The 15,130-nt window shown below is 48.2% G+C and overlaps 2 protein-coding genes across 6 annotated transcripts; one reads left to right on the top strand and one right to left on the bottom strand.

Moving 5' to 3' along the window:
* Positions 1 to 33: 33 nt before the first annotated feature.
* PMEL (premelanosome protein) lies at positions 34 to 7,704 on the bottom strand. Of its 2 annotated transcripts, XM_025926739.2 has the most exons (11): positions 7,579 to 7,704; positions 5,211 to 5,321; positions 4,918 to 5,064; positions 4,068 to 4,202; positions 3,579 to 3,740; positions 2,610 to 3,329; positions 1,744 to 1,860; positions 1,411 to 1,495; positions 1,095 to 1,300; positions 905 to 992; positions 34 to 285 (listed from the first exon to the last, which is right to left on the bottom strand). In XM_025926739.2, exons 1-11 carry the CDS (start codon positions 7,652 to 7,654, stop codon positions 141 to 143), a joined length of 1,992 nt encoding a protein of 663 aa, XP_025782524.1. In that variant the 5' UTR covers positions 7,655 to 7,704; the 3' UTR covers positions 34 to 140. The 2 variants fall into 2 exon arrangements, with proteins under 2 accessions (XP_025782524.1, XP_086569249.1); XM_086713123.1 differs by lacking the exon at positions 905 to 992.
* A 728-nt stretch (positions 7,705 to 8,432) lies between these two features.
* CDK2 (cyclin dependent kinase 2) lies at positions 8,433 to 14,254 on the top strand. 4 transcript variants are annotated; one of them, XM_025926590.2, is made up of 8 exons: positions 8,433 to 8,770; positions 9,481 to 9,558; positions 9,663 to 9,783; positions 10,447 to 10,617; positions 11,350 to 11,451; positions 12,122 to 12,265; positions 12,569 to 12,772; positions 13,054 to 14,254. In XM_025926590.2, exons 1-8 carry the CDS (start codon positions 8,655 to 8,657, stop codon positions 13,156 to 13,158), a joined length of 1,041 nt encoding a protein of 346 aa, XP_025782375.1. In that variant the 5' UTR covers positions 8,433 to 8,654; the 3' UTR covers positions 13,159 to 14,254. The 4 variants fall into 4 exon arrangements, with proteins under 4 accessions (XP_025782375.1, XP_086569244.1, XP_025782376.1 ...); XM_086713118.1 differs by having other exon boundaries at positions 8,434 to 8,770; positions 9,376 to 9,558; XM_025926591.2 differs by lacking the exon at positions 12,122 to 12,265 and having other exon boundaries at positions 8,434 to 8,770.
* Positions 14,255 to 15,130: the final 876 nt, after the last annotated feature.

Raw genomic sequence — 15,130 nt, 5'->3', positions numbered from 1 at the left:
GATTCTCCCAGAAGCAAGAACATAAAACAGCACCAGGTTCTGAGTATTTATTTCAGTTAATGGTAGTTTCCAAGGGAGGACTGAGAAAAGATAGGCATTGCTGTCCACCCTCGGCAAATCACAGCATCACATAAGAGTACTCAGACCTGCTGCTGCCCACTGAGGAGGGGCCTGTTCTCACCAATGGGGCAAGAGCGGAAGACCCTGGGCAGCCGCAGCCAGTGGGTGCTACCACGTGGCAGCTGGGGAAGGGGGAGGGCTGAGCCCTGCTTCAGAAGTCTTCGCCTGATTTGGGAGAAAAAGAAGAAACTGATTAGCAATGGACAAGGGAAACCTACCTGTGCTTCTCCAAAAAAGAGGACACACCCATATCCCAAGTTTACTGGGCCTTGACCCAAGGACCCTCCCCTTCTCACCAATAGGGTTCATCTTATCTTGTTTTTATGGTAACCTCTGTCCATTCCTTTCTCACACTGCAAGCTTCAGTGCTTTGAGGACCTTGGCACTCCAGGCCTGGGGATCTGCCCTTCTCACAGGTAGAGGACTCAGTTCACCCAGTTTCCTCCACTCTTGATATTATTAATAACAACAGTCATCAGTATCATCATTTATTGCACTCTCGCTTCAGAACTGGGTGCTTTACCACCATTGTCTCTAATCCTGACAACAGCCCCATAGGGCAGGTATTAGTTTTCCTATTTTTCAGAGGCTCAGAGACATTAAGCTACTTTCCCAAGGTCCCACCAGCAAGACTGCAGCCTGGGTCTGTTTAACTTCCAAGTCTGGGCTCTTTCCTGGATACCAGGCTTCTTCAAAAAAAGTGGTAGTTCCCTCTCCTCTTGAGGAAGAATGAGTGGTGGTAATAAGGGATAAGGAGGTGTGAGCTAGATGGTGGGGCCCTCACCTATATATCAGAGATGCAAGCACCATAGCCATCAACACCAGCAAGATGCCCACGAACAGGGGAGCCTGTCCAAGGCCTGCTTCTCGACCTATGAACAGAATCCCAGGCACAGTGTCCGTCAGTGTCTGCTCCCTACCAGATAGCCTCTTCCTGTTCCCCCCTTCTCCCTACTTCTTGTCCGAGTACATACCGGGCATTACAAGCTGGGTGCTGACCATCGCCAGGCTGTTAGCATCAGCCAAAGACACATTGAGGCAGTAGGTCCCTGAGCCACCCTTCAGTGCTTGGTGCAAAACTAGCTGGCAGGCTGGGCTGGGTGGCACAGGCTGACATAGCCGCTGGGCAGGGGGCTGGCACCCTGGAGATGAGATGTCCATACAGGCTTCCTTGGGCAGCCTGCAAAAGGTGTCAGCTTAGGTCAGGGCAACTGGGAGGGAACATTAGACACCAGAGAGTGGGGCAACAGTCAACCCAAGAGTTCTCAGGATAACCAGTGGGACACTCACCCGCCTTGGCAAGACACGGTCAGCTCAAATGCATCTCCTTCACTGGATGGCACAGCCTGCAGGATCTCAGCACTCTCAATACCCTCTGCAAAGTTGCAAGATTTTAAGTCTGGGTACAATGTGGGATTCCTCTACCAGGCCTCCCCAAAGGCCCACAGACAGGAAAGCCCTAGGGCTACTTCCCCAATCCCATCCTCATGCCTTCAAAATAAAAACCCTGGGATCTGGATATTCTTGTCCAGGTGAGTAACTCCTTCCAAGGTATGCTTCCACTGGTGAGTCTTAGGCGGTACACACCTCCCTCCACCAGCCCCCAAAGTAGTCAAGACTCACGGACAATGTCCAGGGTGAGAGAAAAGGAGCCATATCGATACAGCACACAATCCAGGGGGGTTTGTCGCTTCACCAGGATTAAGGTAGCTGCACCATCCGGCAGGGGGCTCTGGGAGCCTGGCAGGAGAGGATTGAAGAGGCAAAGTCAAGAGACAAATGACTCACCTGGAAGTAGAGGCCACGCAAGCATTTTTCCAGGTACAGCCAGAGCTATTGTACCCGGGCTTGGCATCAGGCAAGGCCTGGAAAATCTCACTTTACAGATAAGGAAACTGAAGCCCCAGAGGAGGAACGAGCACCCCAGAGCCACACAATTAGGAGTAGCACTGGAGTTTTAAGAAACCCCAAATGCTTATCATACTCCACACTGTGCTGGGTCCTGATCTAGACACTCGACAAAAGTTAACTCTTCCACGTGCCACCAGGTCATTCCTACCTTTTCAGTGTTCCTACCACAATTTCAGGTTGACCTGCTTTGGGAAAGGAATCCAGGGGTGGTAAGTGGTGCCAGAATCTAAGACGGAATCCTATGCATTTATACTTGCACAGAAAGAGATACAAATTACTATGTAAATGACCACAGTCTGTTCCCTGGCAGAAGCCTCAGGGAACAGCTCTCCTGAGACACAGAGAAGCAATAAGCTCTCTCCCAGTGGCCGAGGGGCAGACCCTGGTTTTCTTAACTCCAGATGGATTCCATGTTCTTAAGAGGGACTTGAGGGCTTAATAACAGTGAGAGCTCTGATGAAACTCCATTGCTAAGCAAAGGATTGGGTAACATCTGGGGCCTGGGTAAGTAGAGTAGCTCTTTAGAGTAGTGACAAATAACCCACCTCAATGAACCTCGTTCACACTGACCCTCTTACCTGTAATACCTTCTGTAGGCACGAATGGGCGGGCATCTGGACCCTCAGGCTCACGGGTGGGTACCTTTCCAGCTGTGGGCTCCACCAGCTCTCTAGTTGTTACCTGTACAACTGTGGTTCCAGAGGGCTCTGCGATTGCCACTTCAGGTGTTGTACGTATGGCCTCTGCAGTGGGCATCTCTACGGGTGTGGTATCTATGACCTCCGAGGTCGGCACCTGCTCAGTTGTAGTACCTATGTCCTCTGTAGTTGGCACCTGTACAGATGTAGTGCCTGTGACCTCCGTGGTTGGCATCTTCACAGCTGTGGTTCCAGAAGGTTCTGCAGTTGGCATCTGACCAGATGTAGTACCTATGACTTCTGCAGTAGGCACTTCCCCAGCTGTGGTGCCAAGGGCCTCTGCTGTTGGCCCATGCCCATCTGTGGTGACTGGAACTGGGGAGGAGCCACAGGAAGTGAGAGGAATCGCAGCCTGTAACACCACTTGGGCAGTGACTGGGCCAGACTCTAAGTAAGTGTGAGTGACCACAAGTGCCCGAGAGATCAGGGTCCCAGTATCATCTCCGAAGTCCCAGGTGTAGGAGAGGTCGGCCCCAGACAAATAGCCACTGGGGTCATGAAGCCGGAGGGCAAAGGTCAGAGGATGATTTCTCAGGAAGTGCTTGTTCCCTCCATCCAAGGCCTGCAGCTGGGACACGCTCACAGAGAAGGGTACCTGGTCTGAGATAGGAGCCAGAAAAGGTGAGAACCAGACCTGGGCCGAGGGAACATTACACACCAACTAAACTCAAGCTGACTGGCCCTTCACTGACTCTAAGCCCCACCTTCTTCTGTCCAGGTCTTCCTGGCTCTGCCCCTTTAAGGTTACATACCATTTCCCCTTTCCCCTCTCCCCTTACTGGTCAGGCCAACCCTCCCCATCTTTTACTGTTCTGTGACTTATTCCTTTGCCCATTCCTAAATCCTTACCAGTAATGGTGAAGGCTGAGCAGGAGTGAGCAAGGGGCACGTAGCTCTGGGACTCCCGGCGGTGGTAGACAGTCACTTCCATGGTATGTGTGCCCAGCATTGCCTTGCCTGTCACAATGCTCAGTCCCGACACTGGGCCCCCCAGAACTTGCCAGTACTGGCCTGAGGTTTTTGAAAAGAAAAGCAAGGGTCAGGGAGGTACTGATCCAAGGGAACTGAGGGGAAGAATTAGAGACAGGGCAGTACAGAAGGAAGGTCGAGAGAGATGTATTGAGTAGGGGTCAGGAAAGGAGTCCTAATGAGGGGTTCCATGGGATGGCACAACAATTCGGGAAGGGCCCCCAGAAACAATATAGTAGAGAGAGTTGGAGCAGGCTATGTGCTGTGGAAGAGGAAAGAACCATGGGGGCAATAAAGGTTAGGGAAATTCACAGCAAAACAAAAAGGGGATCAGGTAAGAATAGGTGAATCGAAGTGTGGATGACTCACCCCAGGTCTTCCAGACATAAACAAAGCTTCGTGTCTGAGACCCAGGGCCAGATGGGCAGGCCCTCCCATCAGGGAAGATGCAGGTATCATCAGGTACCTGGGGATACACTGGCTCTCCTCCCCACACCTGGCTCCCTGAAAGATCAATACAGAGTCACCCTCAAACCCTGGCATTCCCTTCTGTACACCAAAACTCCTCACATGGCTCCCAGAGAGGGGCTGTGGGAATACTCCTTAGCTACAAAGTACATTCCCCTTGGTATAACCCTTTTGGGTGGCAGCGGGAAGGATGGAAACTGGAATTAAAGATTCATATGTACTTAACGACAGACATAGAAAAGAAATTAGAAGGCCATATATCAAAATATTTAGAGTGGTTTGCTCTAGCTAGTAGGATAAAAACAAAAATAAGAGCCACCAGCTAACATTTTTTGAACCTTGCCTTAGCCTAGGGCAGGCATTATGCTAAATTCTTTATATACAATCACATTTTAATCCTTACAACAACTGTTCAAGTAGGTATCATCCCCATTCTACAGATAAGGGAATGGAAGTACAAAACAATTAAGTAACTTGCCCAGGGTCACATATTATTTACAAATTTAAATCCATGTCTGTCTAAATTCTAGGTCCCCTAGGTCTTCTGCCTGCAATTTTGCATGCTATGTATTTTTTTTTCTTTTTTCTTTATCTGTGTTTAAAATTTTTTTCTACAACGAATATTATAGAATATGTATATAATTTATTTTTTTAAGAAAAGTAGAAAGGAAGAGAATACTTTTTGAGCTCACTGGGGACACCAGGGAATCTGAGCCCTTAGAGTAAGGTCCTAGAGCAGAGAGGTACTCACCATTGATGATGGTGTTGTTGGCCCAGATGACCTGCCCATCTGGCAGCACCTTTTGGCTTTCAGGGAAGTGCAGGGCGATAGAGAAGGAGGCATTTGCCCCGACCAGTGTAGGGCCATCATTACTGACCTTCAAGGACACCTGGCCACCTGGGAAGGACAGCTGCATTAGCTGAGACTCCTTGTTTTTTTCTCCCCTTATACCTTTCCCCTTCCTATCTTCCGAAGCTCCATTCAACCCAGTTCTTGCTCCTCTACCCACACCCTGCCCTCCCTGGAAATTGCTAAGTTCCCACCTCTCCAGCAATCAGGCCCCTGGATTTCTGTCCACTCTGGATACAGCTGCCTGTTCCAGGGTTTTGTTGTGAGCGGCCTTGAGACACCCAGCCAGTCCTGGTCTCTGGGTCCTAAAAAGAAGGTACAGTGAAGGTCCTAGGATCACGCCTCAGTCCCGTGTCAGGGAATAGCGCTGTCCCATGTCACCCTACTCACTCTCACATTCAAAGTGCATCTTAATTTACTGAACACCCACAACGTACCAGGCACTGTAATAGGTACAAAGGACTTAAGGAACGAATAAGACACGGGCACCTGGGTGGCTCAGTCGGTTAAGCATCCGACTTTGGCTTGGGTCATGATCTCATGGTTTGTGAGTTCAAGCCCTGTGTGGGGATCTGTGCTGACAGTTCAGAGCCTGGAGCCCGCTTCAGATTCTGTCTCCCTCTCTCTCTGCCCCTCCCCTGCTCATGTTCTATCTCTCACTCTCTCAAAAACAAATAAACATTAAAAAACAAGAACAAAACCAAAAACAAACAAGACATGACCCTGAAGGGATTCAAGGTAAAGTATTGGAAATAGATACATCCATAAATTATAATCATTGAAGGCACTGTTCAATATGCCCGCATATTGTGAATGTTGTAGACATTCACAAAGTACATGTCTATGTTGTAGACATTCACAAAGTACAACAAAATGACAGATGAAAAAGATTAGTTCCTCTCTGGTGAATTGGGAAAGACCATCGGCTTGACGAGTTGGCCTGTGGGATAGAACACTCTGAGCAGAAGGACCAGCATGAGCAGATGCATGGAGGCATGTTAGCATGAGGCATGACAGGGACTACCAGTGTGGTTGATGAACACTGTAAGAGATGAGGCCAAGAAAACAAGTGGAGGCCCTGAATGCCAAGCAAAGGAGTTTGGCTTTTATTCTGTAGACAAGACCATGGCAGAAGATTTTGTGTCATTGACATATAATTTCCATGCCAAAAAATTCACCCTTCAGAAGCTTTTTTAATATGATCAGATCTGTATTTTAGAAGGATCATTATAGCAAGCAATGTAGAGGATGGATCAGAGGCAGGCAGAAGTTGGGAGTGAGGACCAAGCAGACAAAATTATTATAACTGACCAAGAGAAAGGTCTGAGAAAAAGGGGTATGAGGGATCTACATATACCTCACCCAGATACAAAAACTATCCTTTTTCTATCCTTTGTTATTGTTGTTTATTTATTTGTTGGCTAAAGTATTTAGAAGTAAATCCCAGACATCTTGTTATTTTAACCCTACAATTTCAGTATATATCTGTAAAAAATATGAACATTTTCTTGAATCAGCACAATGTCATTTCACACTGGACACAATTATCAAACCCAATTCATATAAAATTTCATGAATATCTAACATGTCTTATGATTAAAAAAATCAATATCTAAAAAGTAAGCACAATCTTTTTAAGAGGGTCAGGTGGACAAGTATGAACAGAATGTTTCCAAAATACAGTTAGGAGCATAGTAAAAGAAAAAGACTTGAAACTACAGCACAAATGAGGGAAGTCAGATGAAGGAGAAGCTCCTAGAAGTCTGTGAGACCAGGGATCTAGAGAAAGAAAGGGGAGACTGGGACATGATATCTATATTTTAGCACAGGAGAAACTATCTTTGCTCCATTTCTAATGTTTACTGGATACCTAGCTGAGTCTGCTTGGGGAGGGGAGATCTGGAATCATTTCATAGAGCATCCTACCACTAGAGCAAGAGAATCATAAGATGCCCCATTCTTTCTTCATTCCCAACCCTCCCTCCTCAGAGCAGCACGGGACATTCCAGACCCTCTCACCACCCACACCCCCACCCCTTGCTCCTGTCACGAGGCCCCAATCCCCCAGAGCCCTTTCATGTGATGCTCAGCTGAGACCCCTCTGCCTGTCTCTTCCAGCCCCAGAACAAAAGCCTGAGCTATGTTCACCCATCCCCATCTCAAAGAGGGGAGGTGGTACCTCCTTACTTTTTCAATCCAATACCACATTCTCTCACTTCTCACTTCAAATACCCTATCCCAGGTACCTAAGTCATTGCCTAAAAGAGTCTCCCACTCGTTTCACTTTTGAAGCCCCTACTTGGACTTACTGCCCTAGGGGCCTCAGGATTAGGGCTACAAAGACCCACTATCCTTGTGCCCTTACAAGCAGATGGTATTATTCTCAGGCTCAGTCCCAGATCTCCACATAGGGAGGGAGCTCAGATGCCCATGTCCTCACTAACTCAAATGGGTGGGAGAAGCCTGAGATATTGCTGGTATCTCCCATAAAGAGGGGGAAAACCAGAGCAGGTGTGCAACCCCAAATTCACACTTGTTCATGGCAATACTCCCCACACTCACCTTCTGTAACCCCCACAGCCAGAAGAGCACTCATCATAACCACATGGAGAAGGCATTTTCTCAGCATCAGATGCATCCTGTTCTTTCTTCCAGCAACCAAAGGCGCTGGGGGGCTAGGGCAAGCCCCTATATAGGAGAGGGGTGCTCATTTGCATAGCCCTTCCTCCTCTCCATCCAGAGGAGTCTTGGGAGGGGCAGGAGGACGGAGAAAGGCAGAACTGACAAGGGATCCTGGTCCCTGAACATCCCGCTACTCAACCACAGTTTCTAGTTTCACTGGGTCGCTCTCTTCTTGACTGGGAAAGAATTGACTGAAGGGCAGGTGCATAACATGTACCTAACACATACGATTCACCATAGGAGAGTGAATCAATCTGTTTTTGTTTTTTTTAATCAAATCAGGAAATCTTTCAAAAAAAACAAAGACTCTGCATCCCAAAAGAGAGAGTATAGAATAGACAGAGGGCGGAGGCAACTGCATCTCCGGGGCCCAGAAAACCCGTACAATGAGATTCCCAATTTCCTGCTTTTCAAAGGAGGCTCCCTGGGCCAGGTGGAATTTAATCTTAGGGAGAGACACATTTTCCCTACAGGTGGTGAAACGGCGAATTAGAGATCAGGAAATCCCTACAGATTCAGGACACAGGTAGGAAACGCGAGTCCAAATCAGGTACTTGGAAAAAGACATTTTGCTTCCCCACAGAGGCAGAAACTTAAGTATCCTCGTTAATAAACTTGCGTGAGGTGGGGTCATTTGCTGCAGCTAGGCGCGCTGGGCTCGCCCCCCGCCGCTCTGACGTTAACCAATAGGAAGGGCCGGGGGCGGAGCTAGGGAAACGCGGGAAGGAGGGGCGGGGCCTCTGGTGGCGGTAGGGAACTGGAGGGGAGGCGGCAACATTGTTTCAAGTTGGACAAATTGACAAGAGCGAGAAATACACTGCGTTCCATCCCGACCTGGGGCCGCGGAGCTGGGCCCGGTTTTCCCCTCCTCCACCCCCCGAGAGTCGGGGCCCGCCTTTTGCAGGTTTCCCAGGCCCCCGCTCCAGGGCCGGGCTGACCCGACTCGCTAGCGCTTCATGGAGAACTTCCAAAAAGTGGAAAAGATCGGAGAGGGCACGTACGGAGTTGTGTACAAAGCCAAAAACAAGGTGACGGGAGAAGTGGTGGCGCTTAAAAAAATCCGCCTGGACACGTGAGTGGCCTCTGTACCCGGGACTCCTAACTCGGGAGCTCCTTGAGTGCCCCCTGCCCCCACCCCAACAGGCGGGTAGCAGTCCAAGGACCGGAAGGTGGCAGGGAGGGACTTCTTTTTAAGTGGAGAGGTGGGTTGGAGGACAGCGATGGGTTTCCCGGTGGAGAGTGTAGGGCACTTAGAATATATGGGAAACTTCCTCCCCAAAGTCGAGGGATGCCCCCAAATGTGCAATCAGAAAGACTCAGAAAGAGGAAGGAGGCCTCTGAGATGGGGTCCAGGACTCCCCGTGGAGTTGGGTTTTGTGGGAACCAGTGAAGAGCACCTTTCTGAATGAAGAGTCCTCCTGACTGCCCCAACCCCACCCTCATCTTAGAATTCTCTACCTCTTTCAAAAGAATGGCAGTTGAACCTCACTGGCCCTTCTAGGGAGGCTGGGTGCTGCTACTCCTATTTTTTTCCCTGTTTCCTTCTCTCTTCTTTACCTCCACCAGGAGGCTTTACTTACCTACCGCTGGGAAAAGAAGAATAATGACCTTAATATATCCCCTGTCCAAAGGCGAATTAACTCCTACAGCACCCTTTCTCTTCTCTCACTTCCCTAGGGGATGCTGGGGTGGTGTCTCATTGGGAAGAAAAGAATGACTGAGCTGGGGGAAAAGGAGTGTTTGTAACCACATTCCTATCTCTGCTTTCTCCACCTCTCCAAGTGAGACAGAGGGTGTACCCAGTACTGCTATACGAGAGATTTCTCTGCTTAAGGAGCTTAACCACCCTAACATTGTCAAGTAAGTATATCTGGGAGGTGTTCTGACAGTAAAGGAGGTGTTCTTGTCTGTGTAGCCTGGGTATTATTCTTCCTCACCTCCATTCCTGGACCTCCCTTCCCTAGGCTGCTGGATGTCATCCACACAGAAAACAAACTCTACCTAGTTTTTGAGTTTCTGCACCAGGATCTGAAGAAATTCATGGATGCCTCTGCTTTGACTGGCATTCCTCTTCCCCTCATCAAGGTAATCCTTCTCATTAACTCCTCCCCAGCATGGGCATGTTTTGGGGGGACTGAAGGCACGCTGTGCAGACTGAGTGATGATTTGTGATCTTGGCTTCCTTCCCAGCCCTCATCCCCCTGCACACACAGACACAACACACACACCCCTTTCTTTTGTGGCTCTCCCACTGCTCATTATGTTTATTAACCCTAGGGCTGGGTAGGAGAATCAAAGAAGTTGAAACTCTAGTGAGTCAACTTCATAGCTCAGGTGGAAGGTCAGATGAAACTCAGATAAATGGGACTTGAGGGCACTTGGTAGGTTCCTCCAAGAAGCCCTTCCACCTGTTTGGTAGGAGAAATAGCCAGTGAGTTTCTGTTGTCTGTTTTAGGGCTGGGTTCTTTACTCCCCGAGTTATTTTCAATCTCTCAACAAACGTTTATTCAATGCACATTTATTGAACACCTTCAATGTATTAGGTACAGGATATGGAAAAGAGATGCAAAACTGAAGAAGAAGACCTGGTCCTTATCTTCACTAGACTGATAGTCCAATGGGAGATACAGTTTATAAACATGTAATTATAATCTAATATAGTAAAAGGCTTTGGTAGAGCTTTGCAGGCACAGAGCAGATCTAGTAGCTCACTGTGGTAGAGAAAGTTTTCTCTCTCTCCTTTGTCAGAGCTATCTGTTCCAGCTGCTCCAGGGCCTAGCCTTCTGCCATTCTCATCGGGTTCTGCACCGAGACCTCAAACCTCAGAATCTGCTTATCAACGCAGAGGGGGCCATCAAGCTAGCAGACTTTGGACTAGCCAGAGCCTTTGGAGTACCTGTTCGTACCTACACCCATGAGGTGAGACCCTCTCTGCATTTCTTCTCTGAACTTCCTGGGAGGTGTTAACAAGAACATTCACAAAATTTTAAACATCTCTGGCCAGCAGTTTCTCTCTCACTACACGGAAAGTATCTCTGGCACTCCAAGAGGTTTTATTTTTATTTATTTATTTATTTTTTTAATTTTTTTTTTTCAACGTTTATTTATTTTTGGGACAGAGAGAGACAGAGCATGAACGGGCGAGGGGCAGAGAGAGGGAGACACAGAATCGGAAACAGGCTCCAGGCTCTGAGCCATCAGCCCAGAGCCCGACGCGGGGCTCGAACTCACGGACCGTGAGATCGTGACCTGGTTGAAGTCGGATGCTTAACCGACTGCGCCACCCAGGCGCCCCTCCAAGAGGTTTTAGAGTATGCACCAAGTTCCAGTTGTGGGGCTAACTGGGCTTTGATAGATGCCAAGCCAGGAGAGCTGGATGGCACACTATTAAAATTATGAGCACTTTTCTCAAGTTTTCCAGGAAGGTTGTAAATTCTGGGTTCAGAAAATATGGTCCCCAGAGACTAACTCTGGTCTAAGAAGTTGTATGTAGTCATCTATACTTAGGGAAAGTCAGAAAGATGGGAAAGATGGAGAGAGAGAGGCTGCTTGTTAACAGGCTGAGAGTTAGCAGAGTAACACTGAAGAGCTGAGATATGGGAATCACCATGCCCCACGCACCGCCCTTCCCCTTCCTGCTCTTGTCCCCAGGTGGTGACCCTGTGGTACCGAGCACCTGAAATCCTTCTGGGCTGCAAGTACTACTCCACAGCTGTAGATATCTGGAGCCTGGGCTGCATCTTTGCTGAGATGGTACGGAGGCAAGCCCGAGTTCCACCCAGCTCACTCCCCCACATTCAAGAACAACAGAACTGTTTCTTGGCCTAGACTCATGGCCATTCTATATTATCACAGGGTTCCTTCTCTAGGGTAGCACCAAGGTGGGTAGGGGGAAAGGATAGGACTGTTGTCCCTGATGTCAACCACAATGTTAGTATATCCTCAAACAGCCTTAGCATCCAATACACATCTCTTATACCCGAATTGAGCGAAATTATTTCTGCAGCTGTTTTTAGTCTGCATATACTTGGGAGAATGAGTACCAATTTACTGCCTCCTTCATTTGGCCTGTAGACCTTCTTGTAGGGTTCCAGGATTATGATGAAGTCAACTATGTTCACCTTATTCATACTTTTATTTAAACTGCGGGCTTAAATCATGTCCTCCCCAACCTCTGGCTTTTCAGTTTGAAAGATCCCTGAGGCCCAGACTTTTCTGGGAGCTCTCATTTTCTTTAATATAACAGTGGAGTGGGCTGAGTTTTCAAATCAAATCAGCAATTTGTTTTATGGTCCTTTATCTGGGTTGTAACTGGGGGCTTGGAGACCATTAACCTATATATAAAATGTGCATTTATCCCCCAATACATTACCTTACAATTGCCCATATTCCTCTCTCAATTCATCAAAAAATATTTGTTAAGCACCTAGTGTGTACCCAGCACCATGCTAGGTGCTGTGGGGAACACAGAAGAAATGGAAGACACAGTCTCTGCCCGCTGTGCTCCTATCTAGAAGTGGCTGCATCACAAGGAGGGGGGATGACCGCAGTGTCTACCCCACACCCCGTGAGTGGCTTGGGATCCCTTTGCTACATGTCAGTGGCACCCCAGACATTCACCCCCTCCCAGCCCTACCCAGCCTTGGGGATCTGCAAAGGCATGGTTGGGGGAAGGAAGGAGGGGGCGAGGAGACAGATGAAGGGACTTCATTGTCTCAGGCTCTGTGTGACTGACCCCATGAAAGGCCCTGGGGAGGGAGTCATGGGGCCCTCCTGACCTTCCACTGCCTGTGGGAACCTCCGGTGCACAGGGAGCAGCTTTGACTGACATCAGTGCGGGTCTTGGCCTTTTTTCTTTACCCATTTTCAGGTGACCCGCCGAGCCCTATTTCCTGGAGATTCCGAAATCGACCAACTCTTCCGGATCTTCCGGACTCTGGGGACCCCAGATGAAGTGGTTTGGCCAGGAGTTACTTCTATGCCTGATTATAAGCCGAGTTTCCCCAAGTGGGCCCGGCAAGATTTTAGCAAAGTTGTTCCTCCCTTGGATGAAGATGGACGGAGCTTGCTGTCGGTGAGAGTTGGGGGTGGGCACCCATTTCCTCTCATTTACTCCCCCAGGGCAGGTTTTTTTTCCAGGATGTAGGAAGGATGAGACCCTGGACTCTGGGTCTTGGCATTTCCTTAGTCCCTGCTTCTCTCTCCCTGTTGGCACACCCATTCAGATGTAGGGAGGAGGGAATTGGGAACCCTGCTTGGGTAAAAGGAATTCTGCTTTCCTGATTTCTCGGAACACCTGCTGCCCATTTGGTCCAATGTCACATCACTGAAGTCAGCATACATCTTTCCCTCCAGCAAATGCTGCACTACGACCCCAACAAGCGGATTTCGGCAAAGGCAGCTCTGGCTCACCCTTTCTTCCAGGATGTGACCAAGCCAGTGCCCCACCTTCGACTCTGATGTCCTACCCCAGTCTCACCCTGTCCTCCAGTGGGGGCCTGATCTGCCTTGGCCCTAGGCTATTTACCCTCTGATCTTGTCTGGCTGTCTTAACACCTCCCCCTCTTAGCCAGCCAACTCTGAGGATATAAGGGGTGGAGAAGAGAAATAGGTGAAAATGAAAGGAAGCTTCAGTATTAGATGCACTTAAGTCCCTCCACCACCCTCTCCCCCTCTTCTTAGTCATTGCTGAGGAGGGCTGGTATTTAAAAAGAAAAGAAAAGACTGCCCTCCACATAGGGCTTGCCATCCCAATCTCTGAAAGCCCTGAAAATTATTATTTCCTGTGTTCGGGATGACAGACACCCCAAGCCTCGCCTCGGCCACTGCGTTTATAAGGTCAACTGATAGCAGAGAACCTAAGTTGGGACTTCAGAAAACCAAGCAAAACAAAACAGAGGGAGGGGCCTGTTTTAAAGAATTAGGTTAAAAAATAGATCCAACCAGTTTATACCCTAATTTTAGTGTTTCATCTCACCTAACAGTCTGGGAGACTCAAGACTCCCAGTCTCTGCAGTCTTGATGAGACTGCAGTAGAAACAATTGCCCCTAGTCCCTCTATCTGTCCCAACTATGGGCAAGAGGTATCTGGGAGGCTCTAGGACAGGGATTGTACTTCACCGTGGCCTTATGGGGCAAGTAAAAGTTGTCTGAATTTTTCTCTTCCTTTTAAGACTTTGGTTCTTCACATGCCAGGTCCCATCTTCCTCTGAAGGCTACCCCCATAGGAGTGGAAGTTAGGGTTTAGACATCATTTTGAAAATGCTGACACTTTTTTAGGGCTGTGACTGAGTGAGGGCATTGGGAAAATTTTTTTCTTTAAAAGAAGGATGAACAATTATATTTATATTTCAGGTTATAGTGTTTTTTAAGTGGGAATGGGTGGATTTGTTGCCATGTGCACCTTGGGGTTTTGTAATGCAAATGTTTTAAAGAAAGTATTTTTTTTTCCTTTTTTGATGTTTGTCTCCCTTCTCCCACCTCTTGTCTTCGAGTGTTCATGCTATTAACATTATTTGTAATTTAGTTTGTGATTCATTAAAAACAAAAGTTCCTAGTTTTATAGTTCATCTCTTTTCTCCTTTACTTAGGTGTATTTATTTACACAAAGAATGATGTGTGAGAGAGAATATGAATGTGTATATGTGATAGTTGGTTTCAGAGCTCCCCTCTTCCTAATCTCTGTGCAGGGCTATCCACCTCACCCCATCACCCCAGTTTAGCTTCTATTATGCAATTGGGATAGTGCCCAGGGTGGACAAAATGGGAATTACTGCCCCATTTTACGGCCGGGTTAATGGAAGCCTACTTCATTTTCCCCACGAACCTGAATCATCCCCTACCACACACATGTACATACAGGGCGGCAGTTCCTGGATTTCAGAGGTTTAGGAGGGACTTAGGAGCAGCAATGTGGTTGGAAGTGGGCTCCGTGGGAATTCGCCTTGACACTGCATTTCCCAGGAAGCTCGTCGTTTTTCCTTTTTTTTTTTTTTTAATTTTTTTTCAACGTTTATTTATTTTTGGGACAGAGAGAGACAAAACATGAACGGGGGAGGGGCAGAGAGAGAGGGAGACACAGAATCGGAAACAGGCTCCAGGCTCTGAGCCATCAGCCCAGAGCCTGACGTGGGGCTCGAACTCACGGACCGCGAGATCGTGACCTGGCTGAAGTCGGACGCTTAACCGACTGCGCCACCCAGGCGCCCCTCCTCGTTTTTCCTTTTTGTTGCGTATCACAGTTTTCTAAAGATACTTTAATCACATTTACATATAGTTCAGAATATATAAATTGTCTGTATGAAAAATCATTAAGGGGGCTAACGTCCCCCCAAGCTACCACTTCCTGGGAGTTGCCACTGTCTCAACCCCACCAAAAAACATCTCAGACCGCCCGCGCGAGCCACCCGCAAAATTCCTGTCTCTGGGGCCC

The sequence above is a fragment of the Puma concolor genome, chromosome B4, assembly GCF_028749965.1.
Source record: "Puma concolor isolate L17-30 chromosome B4, mPumCon1.1.hap2, whole genome shotgun sequence".
NCBI classification, from domain to species: Eukaryota; Metazoa; Chordata; class Mammalia; order Carnivora; family Felidae; genus Puma; species Puma concolor.
The sequence above is the reverse complement of the archived record's forward strand: the minus strand, read 5'-3'. Positions and strand labels throughout refer to the sequence as shown.

Excerpts from the sequence above, each read along its gene's own strand:
- PMEL (XM_025926739.2), bottom strand. The coding sequence starts at position 7,654 with ATGCATCTGATGCTGAGAAAATGCCTTCTCCATGTGGTTATGATGAGT. Across the intron at positions 4,203-4,917 it reads CAACAACACCATCATCAATG|GGAGCCAGGTGTGGGGAGGA; the intron begins GTGAGTACCTCT and ends TTGATCTTTCAG. Across the intron at positions 286-904 it reads CTTGCATCTCTGATATATAG|GCGAAGACTTCTGAAGCAGG; the intron begins GTGAGGGCCCCA and ends CTCCCAAATCAG.
- CDK2 (XM_025926590.2), top strand. The coding sequence starts at position 8,655 with ATGGAGAACTTCCAAAAAGTGGAAAAGATCGGAGAGGGCACGTACGGA. Across the intron at positions 11,452-12,121 it reads GCTGCATCTTTGCTGAGATG|CACCTAGTGTGTACCCAGCA; the intron begins GTACGGAGGCAA and ends ATATTTGTTAAG. Across the intron at positions 12,266-12,568 it reads CAGTGTCTACCCCACACCCC|GTGACCCGCCGAGCCCTATT; the intron begins GTGAGTGGCTTG and ends ACCCATTTTCAG.